The sequence below is a fragment of the Triplophysa rosa genome, linkage group LG6 (genome assembly GCF_024868665.1).
Source record: "Triplophysa rosa linkage group LG6, Trosa_1v2, whole genome shotgun sequence".
Taxonomy (NCBI): domain Eukaryota; kingdom Metazoa; phylum Chordata; class Actinopteri; order Cypriniformes; family Nemacheilidae; genus Triplophysa; species Triplophysa rosa.
Window position 1 is genome coordinate 12,177,364 of NC_079895.1, and position 23,555 is coordinate 12,200,918.

At 36.3% G+C, this 23,555-nt stretch overlaps 3 protein-coding genes across 3 annotated transcripts; all 3 read right to left on the reverse strand.

Annotated features, from left to right (window-relative positions):
• Positions 1-2,440: 2,440 nt before the first annotated feature.
• Positions 2,441-5,549, reverse strand: tlr20.4 (toll-like receptor 20, tandem duplicate 4). The gene has a single exon (XM_057335905.1). The coding sequence runs from the start codon at positions 5,401-5,403 to the stop codon at positions 2,578-2,580; it is 2,826 nt and encodes a 941-aa protein (XP_057191888.1). The 5' UTR covers positions 5,404-5,549; the 3' UTR covers positions 2,441-2,577.
• A 966-nt stretch (positions 5,550-6,515) lies between these two features.
• On the reverse strand, positions 6,516-13,238 carry slc10a2 (solute carrier family 10 member 2). Its single transcript, XM_057335910.1, has 6 exons — positions 9,021-13,238; positions 8,339-8,457; positions 8,117-8,205; positions 7,854-8,029; positions 7,458-7,615; positions 6,516-7,235 (listed from the first exon to the last, which is right to left on the reverse strand). Exons 1-6 carry the CDS (start codon positions 9,398-9,400, stop codon positions 7,054-7,056), a joined length of 1,104 nt encoding a protein of 367 aa, XP_057191893.1. The 5' UTR covers positions 9,401-13,238; the 3' UTR covers positions 6,516-7,053.
• A 3,308-nt stretch (positions 13,239-16,546) lies between these two features.
• gtpbp8 (GTP binding protein 8 (putative)) lies at positions 16,547-22,073 on the reverse strand. Its single transcript, XM_057335911.1, has 7 exons — positions 21,869-22,073; positions 21,338-21,741; positions 21,093-21,191; positions 20,552-20,682; positions 20,325-20,424; positions 19,102-19,220; positions 16,547-17,820 (listed from the first exon to the last, which is right to left on the reverse strand). Exons 2-7 carry the CDS (start codon positions 21,671-21,673, stop codon positions 17,733-17,735), a joined length of 873 nt encoding a protein of 290 aa, XP_057191894.1. The 5' UTR covers positions 21,674-21,741; positions 21,869-22,073; the 3' UTR covers positions 16,547-17,732.
• Positions 22,074-23,555: the final 1,482 nt, after the last annotated feature.

The following is a 23,555-nucleotide window of genomic DNA, read 5'->3' on the forward strand; positions in this document are numbered from 1 at the left end:
AATTCAAGACTCTGCTCCTGGCCTACAAGACCACCACTAATTTGGCACCCCCTTATCTTCACTCGCTAATCCAGATTTATATACCCACCAGATCCCTACGCTCTGCAAACGAATGACGTCTTGTGGTGCCATCCCAAAAAGGTAAAAAATCTCTCTCATGTTCCTTCTCTGGATCGGTTCCACATTTTTTGGAATGATCTGCCCGCTGCTACAAGATCAGCAGATTCTGTAGCCATCTTTAAGAATCGTCTGAAAACATATCTCTTCCGTCAACACCTGACCGATCAGTTCTGACTTCTATCTCTTTTGTACTCTTTCAAAAAAAAAACTTTGCTCTGTATACTGTGGTATACCTTATGTTGTTCCAATTGCTTCCATTGTTTAGCTCATCTGTAAGTTGCTTTGGATAAAAGCGTCTGCTAAATGACTAAATGTAAATGTAAAGTAACTTTATTGGTAGTTCATTGGTAATGAACGTACTGTATTCTCGTTTGTAAAAAATAATTCATTATTATCGAGTAGTTTTAAAAATAGTTTTGAGGCGAGATCTGGTCTAGTATTGTAGGGCACAGCATTTTTATGTGATGTGTAAGGAAAATGTCCATTAGTTTTACTATTTGTGGCTTGTGTTTTGAAAAATATTGTTTCCCTGCATTTCAGACATTTTGCCTAAACACATTTATTTTGCACATTGTGACTTGATTCTGGTTTATTATAAAGGTATATTCTGTTCTAAACAAATTCTGTAAATTAATGTGTGATTGTGGTTCATCAATGTTGCGCTGCACTTTGCGCTGTACACTTAACCGCCTGGTGTTGTCCCCAAATGCGCACGCACACACACACACACGCACGCATGCACGCACACACACACACACACACACACACACACACACACACACACACACACACACACACACACACACACTGACAATTCCACAACAACAACACAACACACCACAACACACACACACTACACACTGAAAAAGAACGAATCACTCAAATGAATCATAATTCCCATCACTATGATGTACCGAGGGAGGCATGCCAGGCCTGTTGTACATGCCCCAATCTATTGATTTCGCCCCATGTCAAAACCATGACAAAAAAGTGTAGTGCAAAGGAAAAACCGAGTTGCAAGCGCACAGTGGGCTGAAACGCAGAATTAAATGGGCAGTGCAAATGAATTATTAGGTATTGCAAAGGAAAAGATGCAATACCTAATAATTCTCTTTGCAAAACTTTATTTTATCTCTCAGTACTTTATCTATTTTTGCAAAACTTAATTTTTTTCTCTCAGCACCTAATTTTTGTTTGCAATTTTATTTATTTTTGCTCAATTTTAATTTTTTTTCTTTTCTTTTGCAAATATATGTGGCATTGAGTTGACTTCATACTATCCTGCTTTTGGAGAAATTAAAAGTAATAATTATCAACTATATTTTTTAGTGATTTTATGTTACATTTTAAAAAATGTAATATAATTGATTATTAAGGGTTGAATTTATTTTAACCATAGTCCTTCAGTGTTGGTTAAATGCCATTTTCATTCAATTAAATGCATTTAATTTTCATCAAAATGTAAAAGCAAAAAAACATACACTGTGCTTCTCTCAACGAGCAGCTAAAAGAGCATCTAAATGAAATAAAATTAGTCTACTCTTATTTATCCATGAAAGGTGCAAAACTGAAAAAAAAAAACACAAAAAAAACAAGATCAGCAGACACTGTAGCAATCTTTAAGAATCGGCTGAAAACACATATCTTCCGTCAGCAACTGACCGATGAGTTCTAACTTCTATCTCTTTTCTAATCTTTCAAAAATAATAATAATAATAACCTTAGCTCTGTATACTGTGGTAGGCTATATGAGACCAGATTTATTGCGCTTATGCTTTTTGTTGTCCTTGTGTTGTTCCAATTGCTTCCATTGTTTACCTCATTTGTAAGTCGCTTTGGATAAAAGTGTCTGCTAAATGACTAAATGTTAATGTAAAAAGTCAAACAATACTTTTAAGTCAATAAGCATTTAAGAACCCATTTAATGTAAAATGTTTTGATAACATTTTGTATAGAAGTAATATGGAAATCCATAAAACAGAAAAATAAAAAATAATTAAAAAGCTTGTGCATTACACATCACTTGTTTTGACATGCACGCTTATATTTCTAAACAAACTAAATCAAACTCCACACAAATGAGGAAGTTGTTCATATGAGATGCTGATAAGTGAAACAGATATGTATAAAGACATGAGCTGAAGTACATCTGCTGCATGCTGTAGATCAAATTAACACGTTCAAAAATTAACACGTTCAGAAATTATTATCAGGAAAAAAAAGGTTTTGATCGTTCAACGATGTTCAAAGATGTTTGAACAACATGCTTTTGTGGTTTGGGAAAAAAGCTCTTGGCCGTAGTATGTTTTTGAGTATTTTTATTCTTTAAATACTGATAAAAGTCATACTGTGACTGTATTGAACATTGATACTACCTTTTGGTTAAACCTTTAATTAACCAGAAACAATGCATTACAACTTTTTAAGAAGCAATACAGTTTCTCTTTTGTTTACAAGTTACAGTGAAGAGTTATATTTATCAGTGCTCAGTTTATTCCACAACCTTTCCCAGAACGCCTTGTGCATCTCAGGGTCCAGTGGCCAGTCTAGATAAGTCCTTGTTTTCACCAGTCGGGCCAACCTATGATGACAGGATAGCAGGCGAGATGGAATATTTTCTAGGAAGACCAGGATAAGAATGTCTCTCTGTTCTACCTGGAGTCTGTAGGTGCCCAGCTGCATCTCCAAAGAACACCAGCTGCTATGGATGTAGTTACGACTAACAAGACAAAGAGTTCTACGACTTGCATAGATGCTGTCTGTGATGTTTTCCACAATGTCTTGTCCCAACTGAAAGTCTCGACTGTGCAAACATAGACGCAGGAATGGAGGCCCACGCTGCTCCAAGTTTGGAAGAAGTTCTTCCATGACCCAGCACTCATCCTTACTGCTGTATGAAACAAACACATCATAGCGGTACTGCTGTTTGCCATCTTTATGTACAGCTTCTCTGAACCATCCACGGGAAATGTGATAGAGCGGCTTTATGTATTGCCCTGCCAACCGATATGACAATGCTACAAAAATAAACAAATATAAAAAGGCAGAAGTTGAGGCAAAGAGCACAAATTCAATATGAAATGAGCAGTTGTCCTGGACGAAATGAACAAAGTTGACAAAATCAATTCCATTTTCAGTCACACACTGCAGTTCTTTCATGGTGGGATTGAACATAATAACCTGAACCTGCTTGTTGTCCTTTACCCATGAGACCAGCCAAGCATCATCACAACTGCAGTGAAGATGAATCCCGTAGATACGGAGTTCCTTTAAACTAGTAAGATGTTCAACAAAGTTTTGCAGAATGTTCACATAACTCTGGGTTGTAAACACCAGACCTGTCAGTGCCTTTAAGTCCTTTGTCAGACTTCCATCCAAAAAGAAAATTCTGCAGTTGGTCAGCATCAGAGTTAGTAATTTTGTTAAATTATGAAACATTATTTGCACATTTGGCTGTTTAGATAAATCAATGTTTTCCAGCTTTAATTTTGTTAAATGAACAAGCTCATTGATTACTGATAAATCACCAATATTGTCTGAGAACACTGATATGAATTCCAGCTTGACAACTGATTTAACATATTTCCCAATAAAGTCCTTTCCACAGAGGACATATTCAGCATTTATTTGAAGTGTAACAACAGATGTCAAGAGAGGACTGTCACAGTCCTCAACTGTCACATATTGACCTTTGATTTGGAGATGTAGACTCCGATTCAGTGTAACGTCTCCAAACATCAACTGCATCGGTCTCATGCCTGAACTAATAAACACATTACTCAGATTATACGGGATCCTTCCAAATATATCAGATAAACGCAGTTTGATTTGTGAAATGTTTGGTGGGTAGTGTAGATCTCCCAGGAGAAGCGTGTGAAGGTTAGTAAGATGTCCAAAGGAATTTGACTCAATTTGAATTAAAGGATTTTCTTGAAGATCTAAAAACATCAGTTCATACAGACCACTGAACGTGTCTTGATAAATGCGAGATAACTTGTTGCGACAGAGGTTTAAATCTTTCAATTTGTCTAATCCAGTGAAAGAAAAATCTTCTATGCTGGAAATATTAGTTGAATATAAATCCAAACTTTCAAGATTTTTGAAACAGAAAAATTGGTGTGATATTATCTTACCTATCACATTTGACATTAGACTCATAATGGAGAGCTGTTTGACTGACTGTGGAAAGGACAAACAAACAGATTTAAAATCATTTGATCTCAGCACATATGAATGGACTGTCAGTTTTGAGAGGTTGCTAAAAATATGAAAGATTGAATCTATTTTAAACGCATTATACACATATTGATAAAGATGGATGCCTACAACTTCTTTACAGTCTTTAGAGATATTTGTAGGAGTAGCTGGGAAGTTTATAGTCGTGTACGATACGAATATAAATTTAATAGAATACAGCTTTGCTGCATAACACAACTCATCAATGTTAAGTACATCCACACTGAAAGTCAAGCTATAGATATGATTTACTCCCATCAAAGAAAGATCTCTGAGAAAACCACCAAAGCCCAGGTCCCACAAATTTCCAAAAACTTTCAAAGCCCCCTCATCTATGTGCTTTACTGATCCCAGATACAAATCTATCTTTTCAATATTGTATACAGTGGGTGTCTGACTGTCAGAGGTGTTAAAAAAGGAGCAGTTTGGGAACTGAAGAACATTTAAATCCGTATCACTTAAATAAAACAACTTAAGTGATTTTACATTTTTCAGTCGACACAGAACCTCAGAAAGATCTTTTAAACACGCATTGCTTATGCTTAATATTTCTAACTGAGGAATTGAATCAAAAACATTTTGTGCCATTAATATCAAACTATACTGTGAAAGATACAAGTTTTTAAGTGAAGTTAGTCCACTGAACTCAACAGATGCTTCACAACAGCCTTTTGTATTGGACTCCAACCTTAATGAAGTTAAATTTAACAATCCAGCAAAAGCGTCTGGAGAGATCTTGGAGAAACATCCAGTAATTTTGAGGTATTCCAGAGAAGAGAAGTTTGAAAATGATCCGGGAGCTAAAATAACAGCATAGTGTATATCCGAATCCAACTGAATGCAGAGACTCTGTAAATTTGTCGGAAGCCCGTGGAGGTCCTCATTAATATCAGTGATATGATCACAGATGGCAGTGTTTGTTTTTTCACTGCATGATGCCAGAAAGGCTAAGTCTTCCACAATGTACATAACACATTTCCTAGGAAGCCAAGAATATATACATGAGGTTTTTAGAAACAATACGAAGAGCATAAACAGAAGCACCATCTTGAAAGTGATTTTTCTTAAGCGTAATTTTTATCTTCTGGTAGTCTATTGCCTCGATGTTGTCTCTGTCTCTGAAGGGAAAATAGCATACTTTAAATACGAAATGAACTTCCCCTTTTGCCACACTGTATGTCATAGAGTTTATATCAGTTGCCTTTTTTGTACAGGAAGTGTTTTCGGCACCTTACCCCAATTTGCAACAGCAAACTTATAATTAATATAATTAAAAATAATAATTTATAATGTGAGCTTTCATGTGGAATTTCATAGGAAATGTCTGTTTGACATCATTTGAATTAACCCCATGCATGTAAAGATAAATGCATAAAGTAACATGCAATTTTTGTTTCTGGGTGGCGGCATTTCAAAGAAGTTGGAGTTAAATGCTGCAAAATCAATAATGTGACACTATTTACTTGAAATATTTTGATTAGTTAAAAAGCCTTACCTTAACTTGTGCTTTCAAATATTGTGAAATGTGCTCATAAATATTTGGTACCTCTGAGCACTGTATCAAGACATCCACTGTATCTTGAACATTTGGGGAGACCAAATGTGTGTGTGTGTGTGTGTGTGTGTGTGTGTGTGTGTGTGTGTGCGTGTCTGAAAGGGCCTTTTTCTGTTCTGAAATGTCCATACACCTATGTTCTCTATCCTTGGTGGGTTGTGGTGAAGTGTGTTTGGCTCAAAGCCTGCAAGTCATAAGTGTTCAGCCGGAGTCAGGTCTTTTTGAAACAGAAAAGGGCCCTGCCCAGTGTGTGGTTGTGTTGTCTTGACTTATTGTTGTCTCTCTATCTCTGAATGACTATAAGTAAGTTAAACTGAAAAAAAAAACATTTCTCTTTTATGGCCAGATGTCACATGTTATTTACCAGTTGCCTTATTTGTTTGTGGCTTTTTGTACTCGTGTATAAAATGTGATAAAATCAGACATCAGTACAAACAAAAACCTGATGATATATCAAGCTCACATCAAGTCTCCAAGCAATTTAGAGCTCTCCCATAACAACCTCCCTTATGCATCTGGAGATGTACTATAAAATCAAAAGGTGACATGAAAATATTAATTTATTTACATTACAGTGCATATAAATATTAACAAGAAAATACATTTCTTGAAATGCTTGCTTTAAAACAATTAATACTTCCAAAAAAACTTCCATTGCTTGTATTCTTAAACATTGTACATAGGTTTCTAATGTATAAATAATATAGAAAGCAAAAATCTTTTGCAAAAGGCCCATTGTAATTTGTATATAAGTAAAAATAACAAAATTGAAAATAACATTTGAATAAATTACCTTGACATTTAATCATGCATATATATATATACACACACACTGTATGTTTTCTTTAAATAAGGATTTCAACTTCTCTTGAACATTCAATTTGAAGTTACCTGCATGCTTTGGGCTCAATGGAAAAAAACACACGCCATACACCGACAACGTAGCTTTGTGTTTGTAAACATGAGCGAACCTGTTGCATTTGTTTGTTAGACTTTTATGTTACGGGATTGACTTTTATTATTATTATTAATCAAAGTAGATTGCATGAAGATAAATTGTATGCTGTGTGAACTCGCAGTTCATGCCGTTTCAGTCAGGGAAGCTCAAACGGGCTACTGTGAGGATGGATTAATGGGCTAGATCACAGATGCGTACCTTTGCCTTTTTCCTCAGTGTTGCCATTCTCATCACACTGAAAGACACTATTGTCCAAAGCATAAGCTTGCTTATCTTTCACAGATCCGGGTTCATTTGTGCTTTCTGCACTTTCCCCATCCATTTCCAATGAACTCTTCGGACCATAGTGCTTGAATGAGTAATACACTGAAAATACAGAGGTTGACCAGCACTTCATTAAATTCAAGTAAATCCAGAAATGCTTATTATAAAGTCTATATATAAGCATTCAATTGAACTTATTTTTATTATTCCTATTCAAAATAAACAATACAAGATTCTAGCTAGATGTTGTAACACTATTACTGCAAATGAAGAATATTGTATTCCCAATGTTTGAATGCAGAGTGGACACAAGAGCCATCCTACCTCCCACCATAATCCCGGCCACAACTATCTGAAAGATACTGTAGATTAAGGGGAAGGCGAACATGAGTTCAAGATCAGCAGGACTGAAGGACAGCTGGGTTATAGTACTGCAAAGCTGGGCGTTCTGCATTCCTGTTTCTAATGCAATGGTGCGACACCTGCGATCATGTGCACAATAATTCACACAAAAGGGTTGTGTCATCTAATGAAATAGTTACATAAACAGTCTTAAACATCTGACAGTAATTTACAGTGCATTGCCATTCAGTAGGCTATACAATTTTAAAAAAGCTAAATCTATATCATCTGCACGAGCACAACGGCTCAATGTGCCACAGCTCTGACAACATTTTTATGAAAAAGGTTTTATGAATAGAATTGTTTTATCGTACTTACCTGTACCAAGGTTGTCCCACAAAGCGAGCCAACAGAAAGCCTAGACCAAAGCCAATAAAGGGATAAATGGTGCCGATAATCCAAAGCGAAGGTGAAATGACCCATGAGGACTGATACAGCACACCACCTATGACTGCAATCACTATAATGAATATGATTCCTACCACAGATCCGATCTGAACATACAGAAAATAACACGTTAACACAAGCCGCTTAACAATGTGACATTGGAATTTTCAATGCAAATGTGAAGAAAAACTCACTTTGAGGACTTTTTTAGCTATTTCGGGCCACTTGCTTTTCAAAAGCATTCCGAAACCGACAGGCACAAGTAAACTCACTAGCGTGATGCCTAGAAAATTGAACATAATAGCATTTCATACACAAGACCCCATGGGTCCCTAACACATATTTTTATGCATGTCAAGAATGCTTTTTTCCACTCTGACTTTAGACTTGAATAATACTAGAGCAGGTGAGTTTACCGATGCTGTCATAAGGGATCTGGAGAGTCTCGGCTGATGTCCAGACGGAGGTGTAGATGAGCAAACAGAGAGGCATCATGCCCAGCGCCAGGATTGAAGAACATGCGGTCATGCTGATACTGTGGGCATCATAAAGAGTTACATCAACACAGTTTTATTTATAAAGATGACCATTCCACTATTATACAGCTATTCCCAAACTGGAATACACTTAATCAAATCACATATTTTATTTTCACTTAGTTAAACCTACAAGATAGAAATTGTGTTCATATAAAAACATTAGTTATGCCAGGAAGTAAATAAATGACAATTAGCCTCATCTTGTGATTTTGTTTCTTTTGTTTTTGTTAAAACAGTTATATTATTTTACTTTTTTGTTCAAAATGATAGTGTATGTTTTGTTAATATGTGTGGATCAGCAAATACATACATTAAATCAAACGCTGTTTTGCATTACTTTAATTCATCAAAACAAGTTTTAAGTTTAAGGCAGCAGAGAATATATGCCGACCGCTAACCTGTATACATTTATATAACACGTATATATTCAAATATACAATATAATGTATACACATATTTTTGATAAACAGGAAATGAAAAACCCAATTACCCAGGAGCAATGATATTTGATGGATTTATTTCAAGGCTACATATGACTAAAGAAAACAAATGGTCTCACCTTAGATCCATGTCTCCATCGAGCCAATAGCAGATAATATTCGAGCTGGACCCTCCAGGGCAACAACCCATGATGATAATGACCACAGCTTGGATGGGTAGCACATTGAATGCCAGAGCAAGTGCAAAGGCAGTGAAAGGCATGATGCCAAACTGGCACAAGAATCCGATGAAAATGCCCCAGGGCCTGCGGATGTGCCCCCATAGTTTTTTAACCTCGACAGTGCAGCCCATTGCAAACATGACCATGGCCAGCATGACGGTCAGCACAGTACTCATTACCACCCCAAGGATCTCATTGAAGTTACTAAGGGGCACCAGGCAGGACCTGCCTGAGCAGATGGTGGCATTGACAGGGCAGATGGGCTGTGGGGTGCACATGTTGATTAAAGTGAGTTCGAATGAAATGCTGAAAAATCAAACGTAGGCTCCTACGGGAAGGGAATCAAGAAACAGGTCGAAAGTGTGGATTCCAATTGGAGGAGATGATGGTTCTGTCTTCTGAGAGGATGATTTGGAGAAAATGCTTTAAAAGTCCAGTTCTGCGTTTTAAGTCTGATACATTTTTTAAAATACTCCAACTTAATACCCCACTAATCCCTCTCTCTATGTGACAAGAAACTCATGGACTTTTACAAGCCGAGGCAGGGTTTTAATATCTGCCGGTGCCTATAAAATTTAGAAGAAAAAGTTAAAAAATAAAAAATTAACTAGCTGCAAATGTTTTATGGGGTCAGTGTCCAAAAGCAAACGCATAAAAGGAAAAGGGTGGGCAAAAACTAAGTTAAATTTGGGCACAATAAATGTGATTGCACCATCTTGTCTTTTTTATAACATTGCGACACTTAAATTTTATAGTTTATCTTCATATACAGCTCTGTATCATCACCATCAATGCTACTGCTGAGTGGAGTAGAAAGGATACCTGACACGATGCTATGTGCGTCACAGCAGAATATGGATGGTTACGAGAAAATCAAAGCCATGAACTGTAGAATTACTTTTAAAGGACCCATTAGGGACATGACAAGAGAAATGTTGAGCATCACTTTATGTCCCTCCATTATCAATATCTCCACACACACACACACACACAAAATTAACCACAGTTAAATAAAAAATCTCATTTACACATTCAGAGCTTGTAAGGGCAATTCGGCACAAAGTTCATCGATTGAATGCAATTTACGCACTGTTCTCGTAGGGTATGTAAAAATATAAAAACATAAAAATTAGCTAAAGATAACAATACAACCGTATTAAAACTTTCTTTATAGGTATCGTTCAACCAGAAATTCTGTTATAGTTCATCATCATGTCATTTTAACCCTGTGTGACCTTAACTGTCTTCATGGCCAGTCTTATTTTATTTAATGAATGTAGAAGGGCTATAGAACTCCAAATTTAAAAAGGCACCATAAAAGTGGTACAAAAATGGTGTGCTATTTTCTGAAACTTCCGAAGTTTTATTCAGGCTAAAGACAAAGAATACTATAATAATGGTCCACTTTAGTAATAAATAGGGCTGTCAAGTTAACATGCGATTAATTTTTTCAAATTAACGCGTGAAAAATATTTAAAGCAATTAAAGCAGCATCCGTTTGTTTTGACATTCTTTGTCTAGCGTTACAGTATGTAATCACGCTCTTATTCGTGTACAGCAGGGCTAGTCAACTGGCGGCCCGTCAATCATCTTTACCTGGCCCGCCTTAACATTTCAAATAAGTGGAGAGACTTTAAGAACGGTGTGCTTTAAATGCACGTCCTCCTGAGACGCCACATCTTTAAAAGCCCAAAACGCTGCTACATAATTCCCGCGGCTCATAATGATTTACGTCTTATAAAGCGATTTGATCGGTCAGTCCAAGAAACTTAATGTTATTTACAACGTTATAATCAGCAATGCATTGCACAGCCACAGGCAATCGCGCACGCGATAGGTCGTGTGCTAAAACGCGTTTTCTGCCCTTGAAAGTAGGCTAACTGTAGAAAGGGTACACCACGTGAACGGTTGTCTCAGATAAGGGGAAACGGTGTTGTTTTTATTACTGCATTCATTATGTATAACGGTTATATTTACGAAAAACAGCTGTTCATCTCCCCCCAGAACTCGCACTATACAAAGGCTCTGCCCTATAAGTGCGTGGGCGGCACATGAATGCGATCGGATTTCATCCGAAGATGTGATAATAGCGTTCAGTTTCTTGCACAGATCTGATTTATAAGACGCTTATTTAACGTCACAAGGGGCAGGGATTACTTTTTTGTTGAATGTATTTGCGTTTTTTACTTTTATTGATTTAACTTTAATTAATTCAACCAAATGTCTTCTTGAAAAAACAATGCCAGTGGCGTCCCCAGGATTTTTTTTATGGTGTGGCACAAAGGGGCCAGTACAAATCTTAGGGTGGCACATTTAAAAAATGTATTATGCCTGAATCTAATGGTTAAGAGTTTTGGCATTGCCATTAACACTACTGGGATCATATAAAGTTATTATTTAATTTCTAATTTAATTTACTAATATTTTCAGTGTTTGATTGATACATGCTAATTCGCTAACTGTTCTACATATATTTGACTATAAAAATATGATAGTAATAGATGCCAAAAACTGCAAATCCAACAATTTAAAGATCAGCTGATGGAGTAATGTATTAACCAAACATGTATAGTGATCGATCAAAATGCGAGTATGAGCAGCAGAAAAATTAAAATCCAATGCCTTAGCGACTAGCTTAATCTCAGTTAGCCAACCCGTATTAGAGTTTGATACGATAAATTTTATCATACAATAAACCACGTTTTACTTACTAGTTTGTGAGTTTCATCTCCAACCCTCTACCCCTTTCATGCGTGCTGACTGAACAGGAGCAAACGTGACGTCACGTGCGTGGTACTGCGGCTGCCGTGCGCATTAAGGCGTCTTTACACAGGCGAGTTAAGGCGTCTCTGTGGCGGATTAAATTTCTGTGTAACGACGCAATGCCGCACGAAAGCCGATCTAAAATATGCCGCCTCTGACCCTCCTCAGACCCTAGTATCGAAGGCGACTCTGATGCGGCTCAGGTTTAGTGTAAATGAAGGCGCATTAAAGCCGCTCTAAACTACGTCATTGTCATGTCAGCAGAAAGTGAGAGAGTGAAGATGAAGCCAAAAACACACAGCCACATTTGTTTTAGGCTAATAATAACAACACAGGTTTTTTAAATAATTCAAACTTTTCGTTTAATTTCTTCATAAAATGATTTAATGAGGAAACATGTTTGGAGTATTTTTGTTTACTCAGGCAGGCTGTGGCACAGTTTGAATGCAGGATGTAAATTTTGAGACCGTTTTCAGCCATTAAAATAGTTTAGATTAGTTTTTAATGGCAAATTACATTTATTTCGTTTCGTTTCTTTTTAAAGTTAATTTAGAAAAATGTTTGGAGTATGATTGTTTGTGACTCAGGCCCGGCATGCAGATTTTTTTATTTGAACTCATGCCATTGTTTAAATTCCTCCTTAAGCTCCTCTCCTTCGTGGAAAAAAACTTCCGGTACGTGTGACACGATCACATGCAGACATGTTTTACTGTGCGTCTCAAACTGCTTCAAATATTAGGTTTGTCGGACATTATGCAGTGTCGCAGAGTTATTTGAAAAGCTCTCGTGTTACTTAAGCAGATGGGTCTCCGCAACACACGCATGAAGTCGAACACTTAATAAATCACAAACTTAACATTGTGTTGTGATGAGAGAGTGTGCGCTTTTCTTACCGTTTAACTCAAAACAGTCGCATCATAATAATGTAAGTGTGCTTCGGTCCAGATCGTAAAGTGAGGAGTAGCGCTTGTGCACAGATGCCCGGCCCTAGGAGCGTAAATTATTTGGGTCTTGACGGGCTAGGATTGAAATGCAGGATTTTGCCGTTATATTTCCAGACGCATCTCATTGAGGACAGTATTTCATACACGAAAACGATCTGGTAACATTTGCTGTAACATCGGAACTGTTCATTTACCTGGTCGACAGTGACTTTGTGGCTCTTTAAAACAACTTTTGGCGTCTTTCAATATGCGGTGAGGTGCCTGAGAGTTTGTTACCTAGGAAAATCATTTAAAATGTTGCATTTATAGCCTATTATTGCTTTTATCCTAAAGTATGCATTGTTATTATTAGTGTCAGTATATATATATTTTGATATAATTAAACAATATATATATTGTTTAATTTAAGATATTATTTCATCAGCATATTGTTAGAACTGTGCTTTTGTGGTTATGTTCAGCATTATTTCGCATTATTTTAATTCCTGTGTAAATGCATTTATGCCGCTTTAGAGCTGCATTAACGCTCTGTGTTTTTGTGGTTATGTTCAGCATTATTTCGCATTATTTTAATTCCTGTGTAAATGCATTTATGCCGCTTTAGAGCTGCATTAACGCTCTGTGTAAATACTCATTTTCGTGGTTTTAAGCCGCTTCAGATTCGGTTTCTGTGCCGCCTTTGCTGTGTAAAGACGACATTAGTCGCGGTTTCGCAGGTTAAACGAGAGAGGAGGGGTTGAGCCCCTTGGGGGCGCCACTGTGCCACCCACATCTTGGATGTACTGGAGAACTGTGGGTGAGTAAAATAGTAGCAATTTTTGGGTAAAGTAATGCATTAAGGAATATAAAATACAGTTAAAAAGACAATTTCCTTTTTAATTTAATATTATGAAAATGCACAAATACTGGATGCAATATTTGTGTGCATGTTTTAATACAGTATATGGCCTATACGTAACAGCAACAAAAACAGTATAAAAGGAACAAAACGAAATAAATATCAGAAATACAAAATAACAGAAGAAATGAGGATATGGTAAAAAAAAACTGGCCCGCATCCTATTTATACTTTTGGAGTCTGGCCCTCAAAGAAAATTAGTTGAAGACCCCTGGTGTACAGGCTTTTAAACCACTTAAGCGCGATTTTAAACAGTTGCTTTGACGCGTTCAATGAAGATAGACAGCTTCTAAACTGTGGGACGCGGCAAAACGCAACGCGAGGTCCAGTGCGGTGTAAACAGTCATGGGCTGAAGGCTGCGTCAGTGAATCTCTGTCAGACAGCGCATCCGTGTTAAGTATGGGATTCCTTTTGTGCCAATAAAAATGAACGCAAACTTTTAAAAAACGAACAAAATTATACAATGAGAAAGAAAAAAAAACACTTTGATAATGAAAACAATAAACTCAATTGCAAGAAGGTGACATGATTTTCAAATAAACTGCCATTTTTCTTAACAATTTTCTAAGTTTCGTTTTTGCAAATAATAGTTTTGAATTCGCTGCTAGATTTTTCATTTGCGCTTTCCGAGTTTTCGTTTACGCTTCTCAATCGCCTTTCTGGCACAAATCTCACGTGTGGGCGGGACTTATGGCCGCTTTACGCTGATTGGCCAGTGAGTTTTTGATTGATAGCTCCCTAACAAGGAAGTCGATACTGAAGACATTACAGTGCAACGAATCTTAGAGAACGATCTGCATGCTGTTATATTTATTGTTTGTACTTAAAACTACTTTCTTATTTAGTTGGTATATTAGTAATTGGTATTGCAGTAGGTAAGCCATGCATGGTGTGAATCCAAGCGTCCTCTCCATCCTCAGGTAAATGAATGTAATTCAGATAATAAAGAAAATCACTAAAGTTGTATTCCTGTACAGTAGCAATTCTGTCTTTACTAAGCGCGTTCATTGTGTGCTTTATATTTTTTGTCAGGTATTATTTTATGGCCTATTAAGATAATTTTCTTAAAAAGGAAGGAACAACTTGCATTATAACATCCAATAACGACACGTTACAGATTATTGGGTTGTGAGAAATTAACGTGCTAAATGAAAATATTGCTGCATAGTTACTGTACAGAGAAACTTTTAGCGATTTTATTATCTCGGTTACATAAATGTACCTGAGGGTGACTTGTGTCCAGCTGAGGAGGAGGATGACGATGTCGCTCTTGCATACAGTCTCCTTTTAAAGAATTAAGTCCACGTATAAATTAAGTACTGTATCATTCTTTTTCAACTCATGGTGAATGTACAGTATTATACCCCTTTCTTTACATTCACAGAAAGTACACCTCATAAAACACTACCAATACATTCAAATGACATTTATGTTTTTTAAACGCTACAACAAAACAAATTCATAAGGTGACACAATTAGAGGCCTTCAGAATGCTTTATTAATTTAGTCTGCCTCTTGCAAACAACAATTTCATTATGTATTTACACACCTACGTAAAACATGTTAAAGAAAATCAGAAGAGAGACTTAAACTATAAACAAACATTTAAAGATAGAAACGATACATAAAATGCCATCACGATTATAATCTATAAATTAGAAATATGAACTGGAAGCATAACACTTTATTGTATATCTCCTCAAAACTCACTAGGCATCTCATTTTCCTGATATCATTGTAATTATAAATTATAGACTGCTGTCTTGACGGCCTCTAAACCCACGTAAAGTTGCATGTGAATATGGCTATCTATCCTGTATTTGCTCGACGTTGGCTTGTTGTTACGGCGTCATAGAGCCTGGAAGCGTGTCCCACTTTTAAGTGCGTGAAAGTTGGCAACCCTGCTAATATACTTACAAAATAATAAAGTAATTTAAGTACAAACACTAAAACAATACAATACAGAAAACCGCAAACAGATTGCTCTCTAATCCGCTGCACTGTCTTCAGTATCGTCTTCCTGGTCAGGGAGCTGTCAATCCAAATCTCACTAACCAATGAGAGTAAAGTGGCCATAAATCCCGCCCACACGTGAGATTTGTGCCAGAAAGGCGAACGAAAAATTGAGAAGCGTAAACGAAAACCCGGAAAGCGCAAATGAAAAATCTAGCAGCGAATTCAAAACTATTATTTGCAAAACCGAAACTTAGAAAATTGTTAAGAAATCATGTCACATTCTTGCAACTGAGTTTATTGTTTTCATTATCAAAGTGTGTTTTGTCTTTCTTATTGTATATTTTTGTTCGTTTTTTAAAAGTTTGCGTTCATTTTTATTGGCACAAAAGGAATCCCATAGTTAAGTTCTCTTTCGTGCTTGAATGGATTATGTAAGAAAAATCGTTTTGTCTAGCATTTTCTTAAGCAAGACTTCAAAGTGTAAAATAAAATCTTAAATGAATGCAAAGTTTTGTGAAAATGGGAGTGCGGTGATGGTCAGATCTGCCTACTGAGACAGCTCTTAAAGGGGCCACGTTCTTAAACTTGCTGCTGTGACTCCTGTCACTAAAGTTAATCAAAGAACAAAATAAAAGAAAAAATCAATGTGATTTTGTAGCTTTAATGAGAATTCTTCTGCATTTAATTTATAATTTAGCATTAAAGACTGTAAAGTGTTTGAGAACTTCCTTCAATTTCTGTATATTTCATGATAGCTCTCAATTATATTGTTGAATGGCTATAATTAATGTTAAAATAATCAATTTAATAGAGACATCAGTTACAGTACTAATATCAAAATGTTTTCTTTCATTCATAAAATGACGCTGTTAAAGAAATATGTTGTTTCTACATCAATTTGAAGATTAAATGTGAAATTATTAAAATGTAAAAGTATATTTTAAAATATTATTATTATGTGTGATTAATCACAGAAAATGTGTGATTAATCCGATTAATTTTTTTAATCGATTGACAGCACTAGTAATAAACACTGTGACTTGTGTCGATAAGTTAAACTTGAGATCATTAACTTAAAAGCTCAAATTTTGGACTGATCATCACGCAAAACAATTGTAAAGCATATACATATGTTTTGACATTATGTTATATGTATGTATTACATAGTATGTTTCTACAGTACAATTAACTCATTTGTATTACAAGAATATTTTATATATATATATATATATATATATCTTTCATAAAACATCCAGAATTAAGTAGCAACTTTTCATAAACTAGCCAAGCGGTATTTTAAGACAGATTGCATACTGGTTGCATGCTGTATATTATGGACCTTGTAAACATGCAAATAAGGACATTAACCCAGAATTTACCCATCTTGAGACCCGACTCCTCAGGATTAATTAATAACCCTGGGTTCAGTATGAATAGTGACCAGTGTGACACAGTGTTTATTTTAAGAACAAAAGGATGACAATCATTGAAAAGCTCACGTGACATATCTGATGACTTCAACACTTGCGCTTAAGATTTTACTTATTAGTAGGGCAGGTTATACTTTGATACAGGTCGAAACAACTGATCTGGAACTTAATGTGTTCCTGTTTTCACATTCTAAATTTTGTTTAAAGCTTTAATGCAAGCCCAAACTCAGTTTGAACATAAACAATTCCTAAACATCATTTATACTGTATCAAGAGAATGAATTCTGGAACCTGCCCAAAGTATGTTGTAAAATCATGTACTGTACATGACATAAACTCATTTTTGGACAATTTAGTTTATTCTGTGATGCTGAAATGCGAACATGTAAAATCTTGAAACAGCTAAAAAGGTGTTTAAAGTCCCGTCTCGCTCAATAATACACACAATAACAATACATCTTTAGCACAAACAATTCAATGCTAAAGAACACAAAGACCAGATCTTAACAAATTCAAGAAACATTTAGGTGTGATTTTCAGATGGCAAACTGTTTTTATTTCACATAGCTGAAGCTGACCTTACAGTAGATGCACCTGAGAGACCGTCATTGCTGTCAGTTATGTTTGTTCAGCAGTAGGCCGAAGATTTCCTGTTACATGTACAATAAAACACCTGAGAAGGTGAATTCCAGAGAACTGAACTGAACTGTCGGTCACAGAGGGGAACGAGAGGTGGGGGAGAAAAAAAAACACATTTGTTATTTATTATATACACAATAGGGTAACTATAATATTAATATGATGTGTTCATTTAATTATTTAGTTAGTTAGTTAGTTGTCTTCTCCACTAAAACCTGGAAATAAGTATTTCTTTACTTACAACAAAGAAAAGTTGACATAAATTGAATAAAAAAAATAAGAATGTAAGAACCTGTAGGACAATATTCAAGTGTGTGAAGACTTGTGCCAGTGAGCATGTTAACTTTTGTACAAAAGGTCAGAATTCATTACCTCCCAAGAAATATGCTGAGATAACATGAATCAACTGTTTCTTAAAGGGATAGTTCACCCAAAAATAAAAATATTGTCATCATATACTCATCATCTTGTGATTTCAAACCTGTATGACTTTCTTTCTTCTGCAGAACACAATAGAAGATATTTTGAAGTAAGATGGTAACTGAACAGCGCCGGCACCCATTCACTTCTATTGTGTGGACACAAAACCAGTGCAAGTGAATAGGTGTCGGTTAAAACCATTCTTCAAAATATCTTATTTTGTGTTCTGCAGAAAAAAGAAAAAGTCATACAGGTTTGAAATTACAAGAGGGTGAGTAAATGATGATTATATACATAACTGGAAACATGAAAAAAGAATGCCAGTAAATGCATTACTTGCCCCACTCGAGGCCCCACCGTGTGCTGTGTAAATATTTATTCAATAATATATGTGTGCAGTAATCGGTAGTGGCACCTAACTAAGCTAAAAGGTATGTTCCTTATCATCTTATCTGCGAAACAGTGACTTCCTGTATTGACACACAAAGCCTGACCTCAAACTACTGCAGACATGGTGTGCTTGTTTCCAGTGTTCTCAAACCCCTCGCCTTATCTTATCAGCAAGAATGTCGTTCAACTAAAGGAATGTAATCGTTCTCATTCTTATAAAACTAAAGACTCGTATGCCAGGGCACTGACATATTTAAATAACAGGATTTATGTCCTCAGTGGTGACCAAGCATAGGTATCTAAGATGTGTGTGACATAACACCAAAGAGGTGATTTAAACAGTGCATTATCAGATCATTGACACGTCATTATGTAAGGCAGATCTTCATGTTAAAATTATTCTTTGTCTTGTAGAATTTTGTTTTGTATTTAAAATCATAACTGCCATGATGTTTAATGGTTTTGTGAGAATGACCCATAGAATACACTAGCGTGGAAAACACAATAATCATTCTTGGTGAATTTGAGTGTGTCTCACCTCACTAAAAAGGGCTGTGGAAAACACGTGCTGGTTTGCTTCTTGATAAAGTCCTGCAGCTGTACCATCAAGGTCAACAAAGCGCCCTGTCCAGTTCTGTCTGTTTTAGTCACCACCAGCTAAATCATGACAGAAAAAGAGATGTTCTTTTAATGTCAGATTATACAGAGGGTAAATAACATGTTCTTTTCAATGAATAGATAAAGTCTTGTGCACTTAGAAGAAATCTAAGAAAAGGAATAAAAATGAAGTATTGAGTATTTTTTGTTCAGTGTAGTCAATGTGTGTTTGCTGGCATACTTAATGATAGAAATTTCAAGGGACTTTCTTCTAACATAACTGAAACTTGCGGTCACCGTGGAAAGAGGAACACATCTACTATGAAATTATTAACATAGAATGCACTGTTAGTTGCTCTGAATAACAGCATCTGTAAACACTACTATGAACTGCATATAACGTTCACATAATTTAAAGAAGCAATATGGAGGTTTTAGCGTCATCTAGCGGTTAGGATGCAAATTACATCCAACAGCTCACTCCACCCTCCCCTTTCAAAGCACGGCTCTCACAGGACAAAGATGTCATCGCGTTTTCACTTCTTTGCCAAAGGAGATAATGTATTTCTATAGAGCAGTTTATCCGTTTAGGGCTACTGTAGAAACAACATGGCGAATTCCATGCAAGGGGACCCGCGGTGTATATAGATAGAAATAGCTCATTCTAAGGTAATAAAACATAACGCTTCATTATGTAAGGTCTTTATATCTAAGGTCTCTGAAGACATAGTTATGTATATTATATCGCATTTCTGTCACACACAGCTTTCCTGTTGCTCAGTGGTAAGAGCATGCCAAGGTCGTGGGTTCGATCCCAGGGGATTGCACATACTTCGTAACAAATGTATAGGATAATGCAATGTAAGTCGCTTTGGATAAAAGCGTCTGCCAAATGCGTAAATGTAAATGTAAATGTACACTGGAGCTTTAGTGAAAAAAATCTCAAAAAGAATCTTCCAATCTTCCAGTCTGTTTAGACCAATATGCATATTATGGTGAAGATTAATGGGATTATTAGGTAAAACATTTTCAAAAAGGTCTTATTTTCATTATTTTGCTCATCAAACTACAAATAATTAAAAGCTTAAACTTGAGTAAGAATTGTAAGTACTCTGACAACCCCTGCTGGACAGTCATGGTAAGAGCACAAAGAGACATACTCACCACGTAAGGCAAACTAAACTCCTCCAACATTTCCACAGCAACTAAATCTGCCCTCTGCAGTCCTGCACCACTATCCACCAGCAAGAACGTCCTCACAAGACTAGCGATATAAAATGCAATAAAGAAATCGACATGTTTACAAAGTTACTCACCACACTTTATTACACAGATTTCTACTCAACACAGGCACACAGTAAGTACTGGAATTAATTGCAATAGCATCTTACTTCTGACGTTCCTGAAGGTAAGGTTCTACCATCTCCACAAAGTCCTGTGGTGCCCTGTGTCCATACCCCGGCATGTCCACTAAAGCAAAAGCCTTTCCCACAGTGAAGAAATTCAGCTTTTTAGTGTGACCCTGTTTTAAAGAGGGGAAAAGTGACCAGGACAAAAAATGACACTGTAGAAATTTCTCTGAACAGTTTAATTGGATAAAATGGAGAACGATTTTTCTTCTGAGAAAAGAAGTGCATCTTCTATAGTGTCAGAAGTAAACTCAATGTCTCAAACTATAAAATACCACATTTTATAACCAAATTTAAAACAGGTTTCAAAAGATTTTCTTATTAAGTTCTTAATAAGTTTCTTAAGTTTTTCTTATTAGATCATTCCCAGACCCAACAAAATTGTTTCATTTGTGTGTAATTTTATATTACCAATAGAATTTAAAACAAAAATATTTTACAACTAAAAGATACAACTGAAAGTCTCATGAGTTATGAAACAGCAACCAAAGATAAAAAGGAGGACATTTGGCATTCTTCTTACCGGTGTTTTAGAGACGCGCACATCTACGTCTGGAGCAAGAGAAAACAAAGCTCGGATGAGAGAGGACTTCCCTACATTACTCCTGCCCATAAAACACACCTGTAAAACACAAACACAGAGTAAACCAGTTTGAAATGTCTAGTGGTTCCAAAATATTTTGGGAAATTTAAACAATATATGAAGTTCATTGCATTATCAAATATTAAAGCCAATTAAATGAGACTCACTCTGAACAGAAATCTCACCTCTGGCTGTTTAAGCACAGGTACATGATCCATCCGGACTGCTGAAGTGGAGTATTCAATGTGGTTTTTATGTGAGGGAGTGAACAGTGTCTCTGCCCGACAGAGGTCGTTCAGGCTGGGATGGAAGATCTTGAATTCTGCTTGGTCTACCTGTGGGGTCAAGTGCTCCTTCAGAGCACTAAAGGGGTACAGAAGACCCTGACGTCTCCTCTCAGAGAGAAGACAAACATGTTTGATGGAGGCCAGCTGATGAACATTTTGCCGCACCACAGAGCAGCATGACATATGTGCCTGCAGTAGATGTAGTGTCTTCATCCGCAGCATTGTGTTAAACATTCATTCACGTGCACGGCTGCTGTTTGTGTGACACATCTAGTCGCGCGTCCATCTGCGTTCCTCTGAACCTTTACATATTGAGGTCATTCATGTGTATTTGAAATTTTTAACAATTATTATGTCACACACATGTACAAACTTTAGACACGTTTAATAATTCGTGATTATAACACAAAACAGTAAAACACATCTTACTCTGTACCCGCGGACTGCCTTGAATGTACCAAGCTATAATAATGGTTTGGGGGCTCTGTTTCCTAAAACACGTCCCTTCACCAAAAAGTCAATTTTAAAATATGTTCATCTTCACCTTGCAGCAATTTTTTAACTGCAAATTTACGGATGAAACAAAATGTTAAATGTCAACTGCTGTCATGCTTGTATGTTCTCGCGTGTTCGGTTCAAATCAAACCGGAGGAAACAAACACTCGCACTAAAGTTCCTTAAGGGTTTAGGATTACAGTATTGGAGATCGGAGACAATAATAGCGAAATAATCGTATATTGATTTAATGAACACTTGTTTGTGCAAATATAAAACGTTATTTTCATTCACATGTTAATTCACAATTCCCAACAAAATGTAGAAGAAAGACGCCAAGTGCTCATACCCATATAGCCAAAAGGGGGCAGCAAAGTCTTAAAGTTGTCTGAAATCTCGCTTTAGCGTGTATATGTGGAATTTTTACTTTTTTTTAGCTTTTCTTTCTCGCAGACACCTAACAAATTACATCTTAATAACAATGGTACTCGATACTACCTTTAGTATCGCGTTTAAGCATTTATTGCATTGATTTGAAAACATAAGACTGTAGGCCTACTGTGCTAAGTAGCAACATCCTTTATTTGTTACTGCTTAAACTTTGTGCATGCATTGCGGTCATCAGCAAGAAATGACTACAAATATCAGTGGTAAAACCATAAGACTTAATTTCAGATGACAAGAAGCAACATAAAGTGTCAACACACACCTTCATGAAATAATGCATATGCATGATGCATGGATCTGTTTATATTCCTGTGTTATATTTGTGCTGTTTATTTTCTTCTGCTCCTGCACAGGCAGAACTAAGCTAGTTGATGTGTCTTAGAAGATAAAGTGGTGTAGTGAATTTATCCATGCTAATAATTTGAGTTGTAATGGCCTTTAAATCAGTACAGAGCTGACAAAGTCGGCTGAATGAGCATTTACGATAAAGGTTATCACCCACCATCTAACCTCAGGGTGTTTATGGAGAGGCAAGAAAATGGAAGTTAGAACTGATCCTAAAACTCTGATCCAGTCAGCCAGAAACCGCTTAACCCAGCAGCATTTATTGTGCTGTTACAAAAATCCAAAGTGGAACAGTAACATAAATCACTGAGCGCCATCAAATTTACTGAGGAAAGAATGATGACCGAAACTTACCCATCCATTCCTTACAGAAGTACAAACTGAATTGCCTCTCTCGTTGACTTTAAAGTCAATGGACTGTCATACAGATTACAGTGTTAGAGAGAGATGTGAAGTGTGAAAAGAAAACGGCTAGATGGAAAGTATAGAATGAGAATAATGATAAGCAGTCAAAAGATTTTGGAATTTAGCTGAGGAGTGATTAATGATAGAGCGACACAAAATAAAAATATGACTTGGATGGATGTACACTGACTGTATAAAGAGAAAGAAAGGTCCAGAGTAGAGTAATAAATAGCATGAAGAGCGACATTTAGAATAGAATATTAGCATATTGCTTGCTTACCGACCATATTAAAATAAATCTGCCACACCGTAGTAGTATGCTGCATTGTGGCCACATGATCTTTTTAACCATTTTTGTAGACAATGATATAAAAGCAAGGCAAAGCAGCTGCCATACTCTCACACACATACAGACACAGTGTTT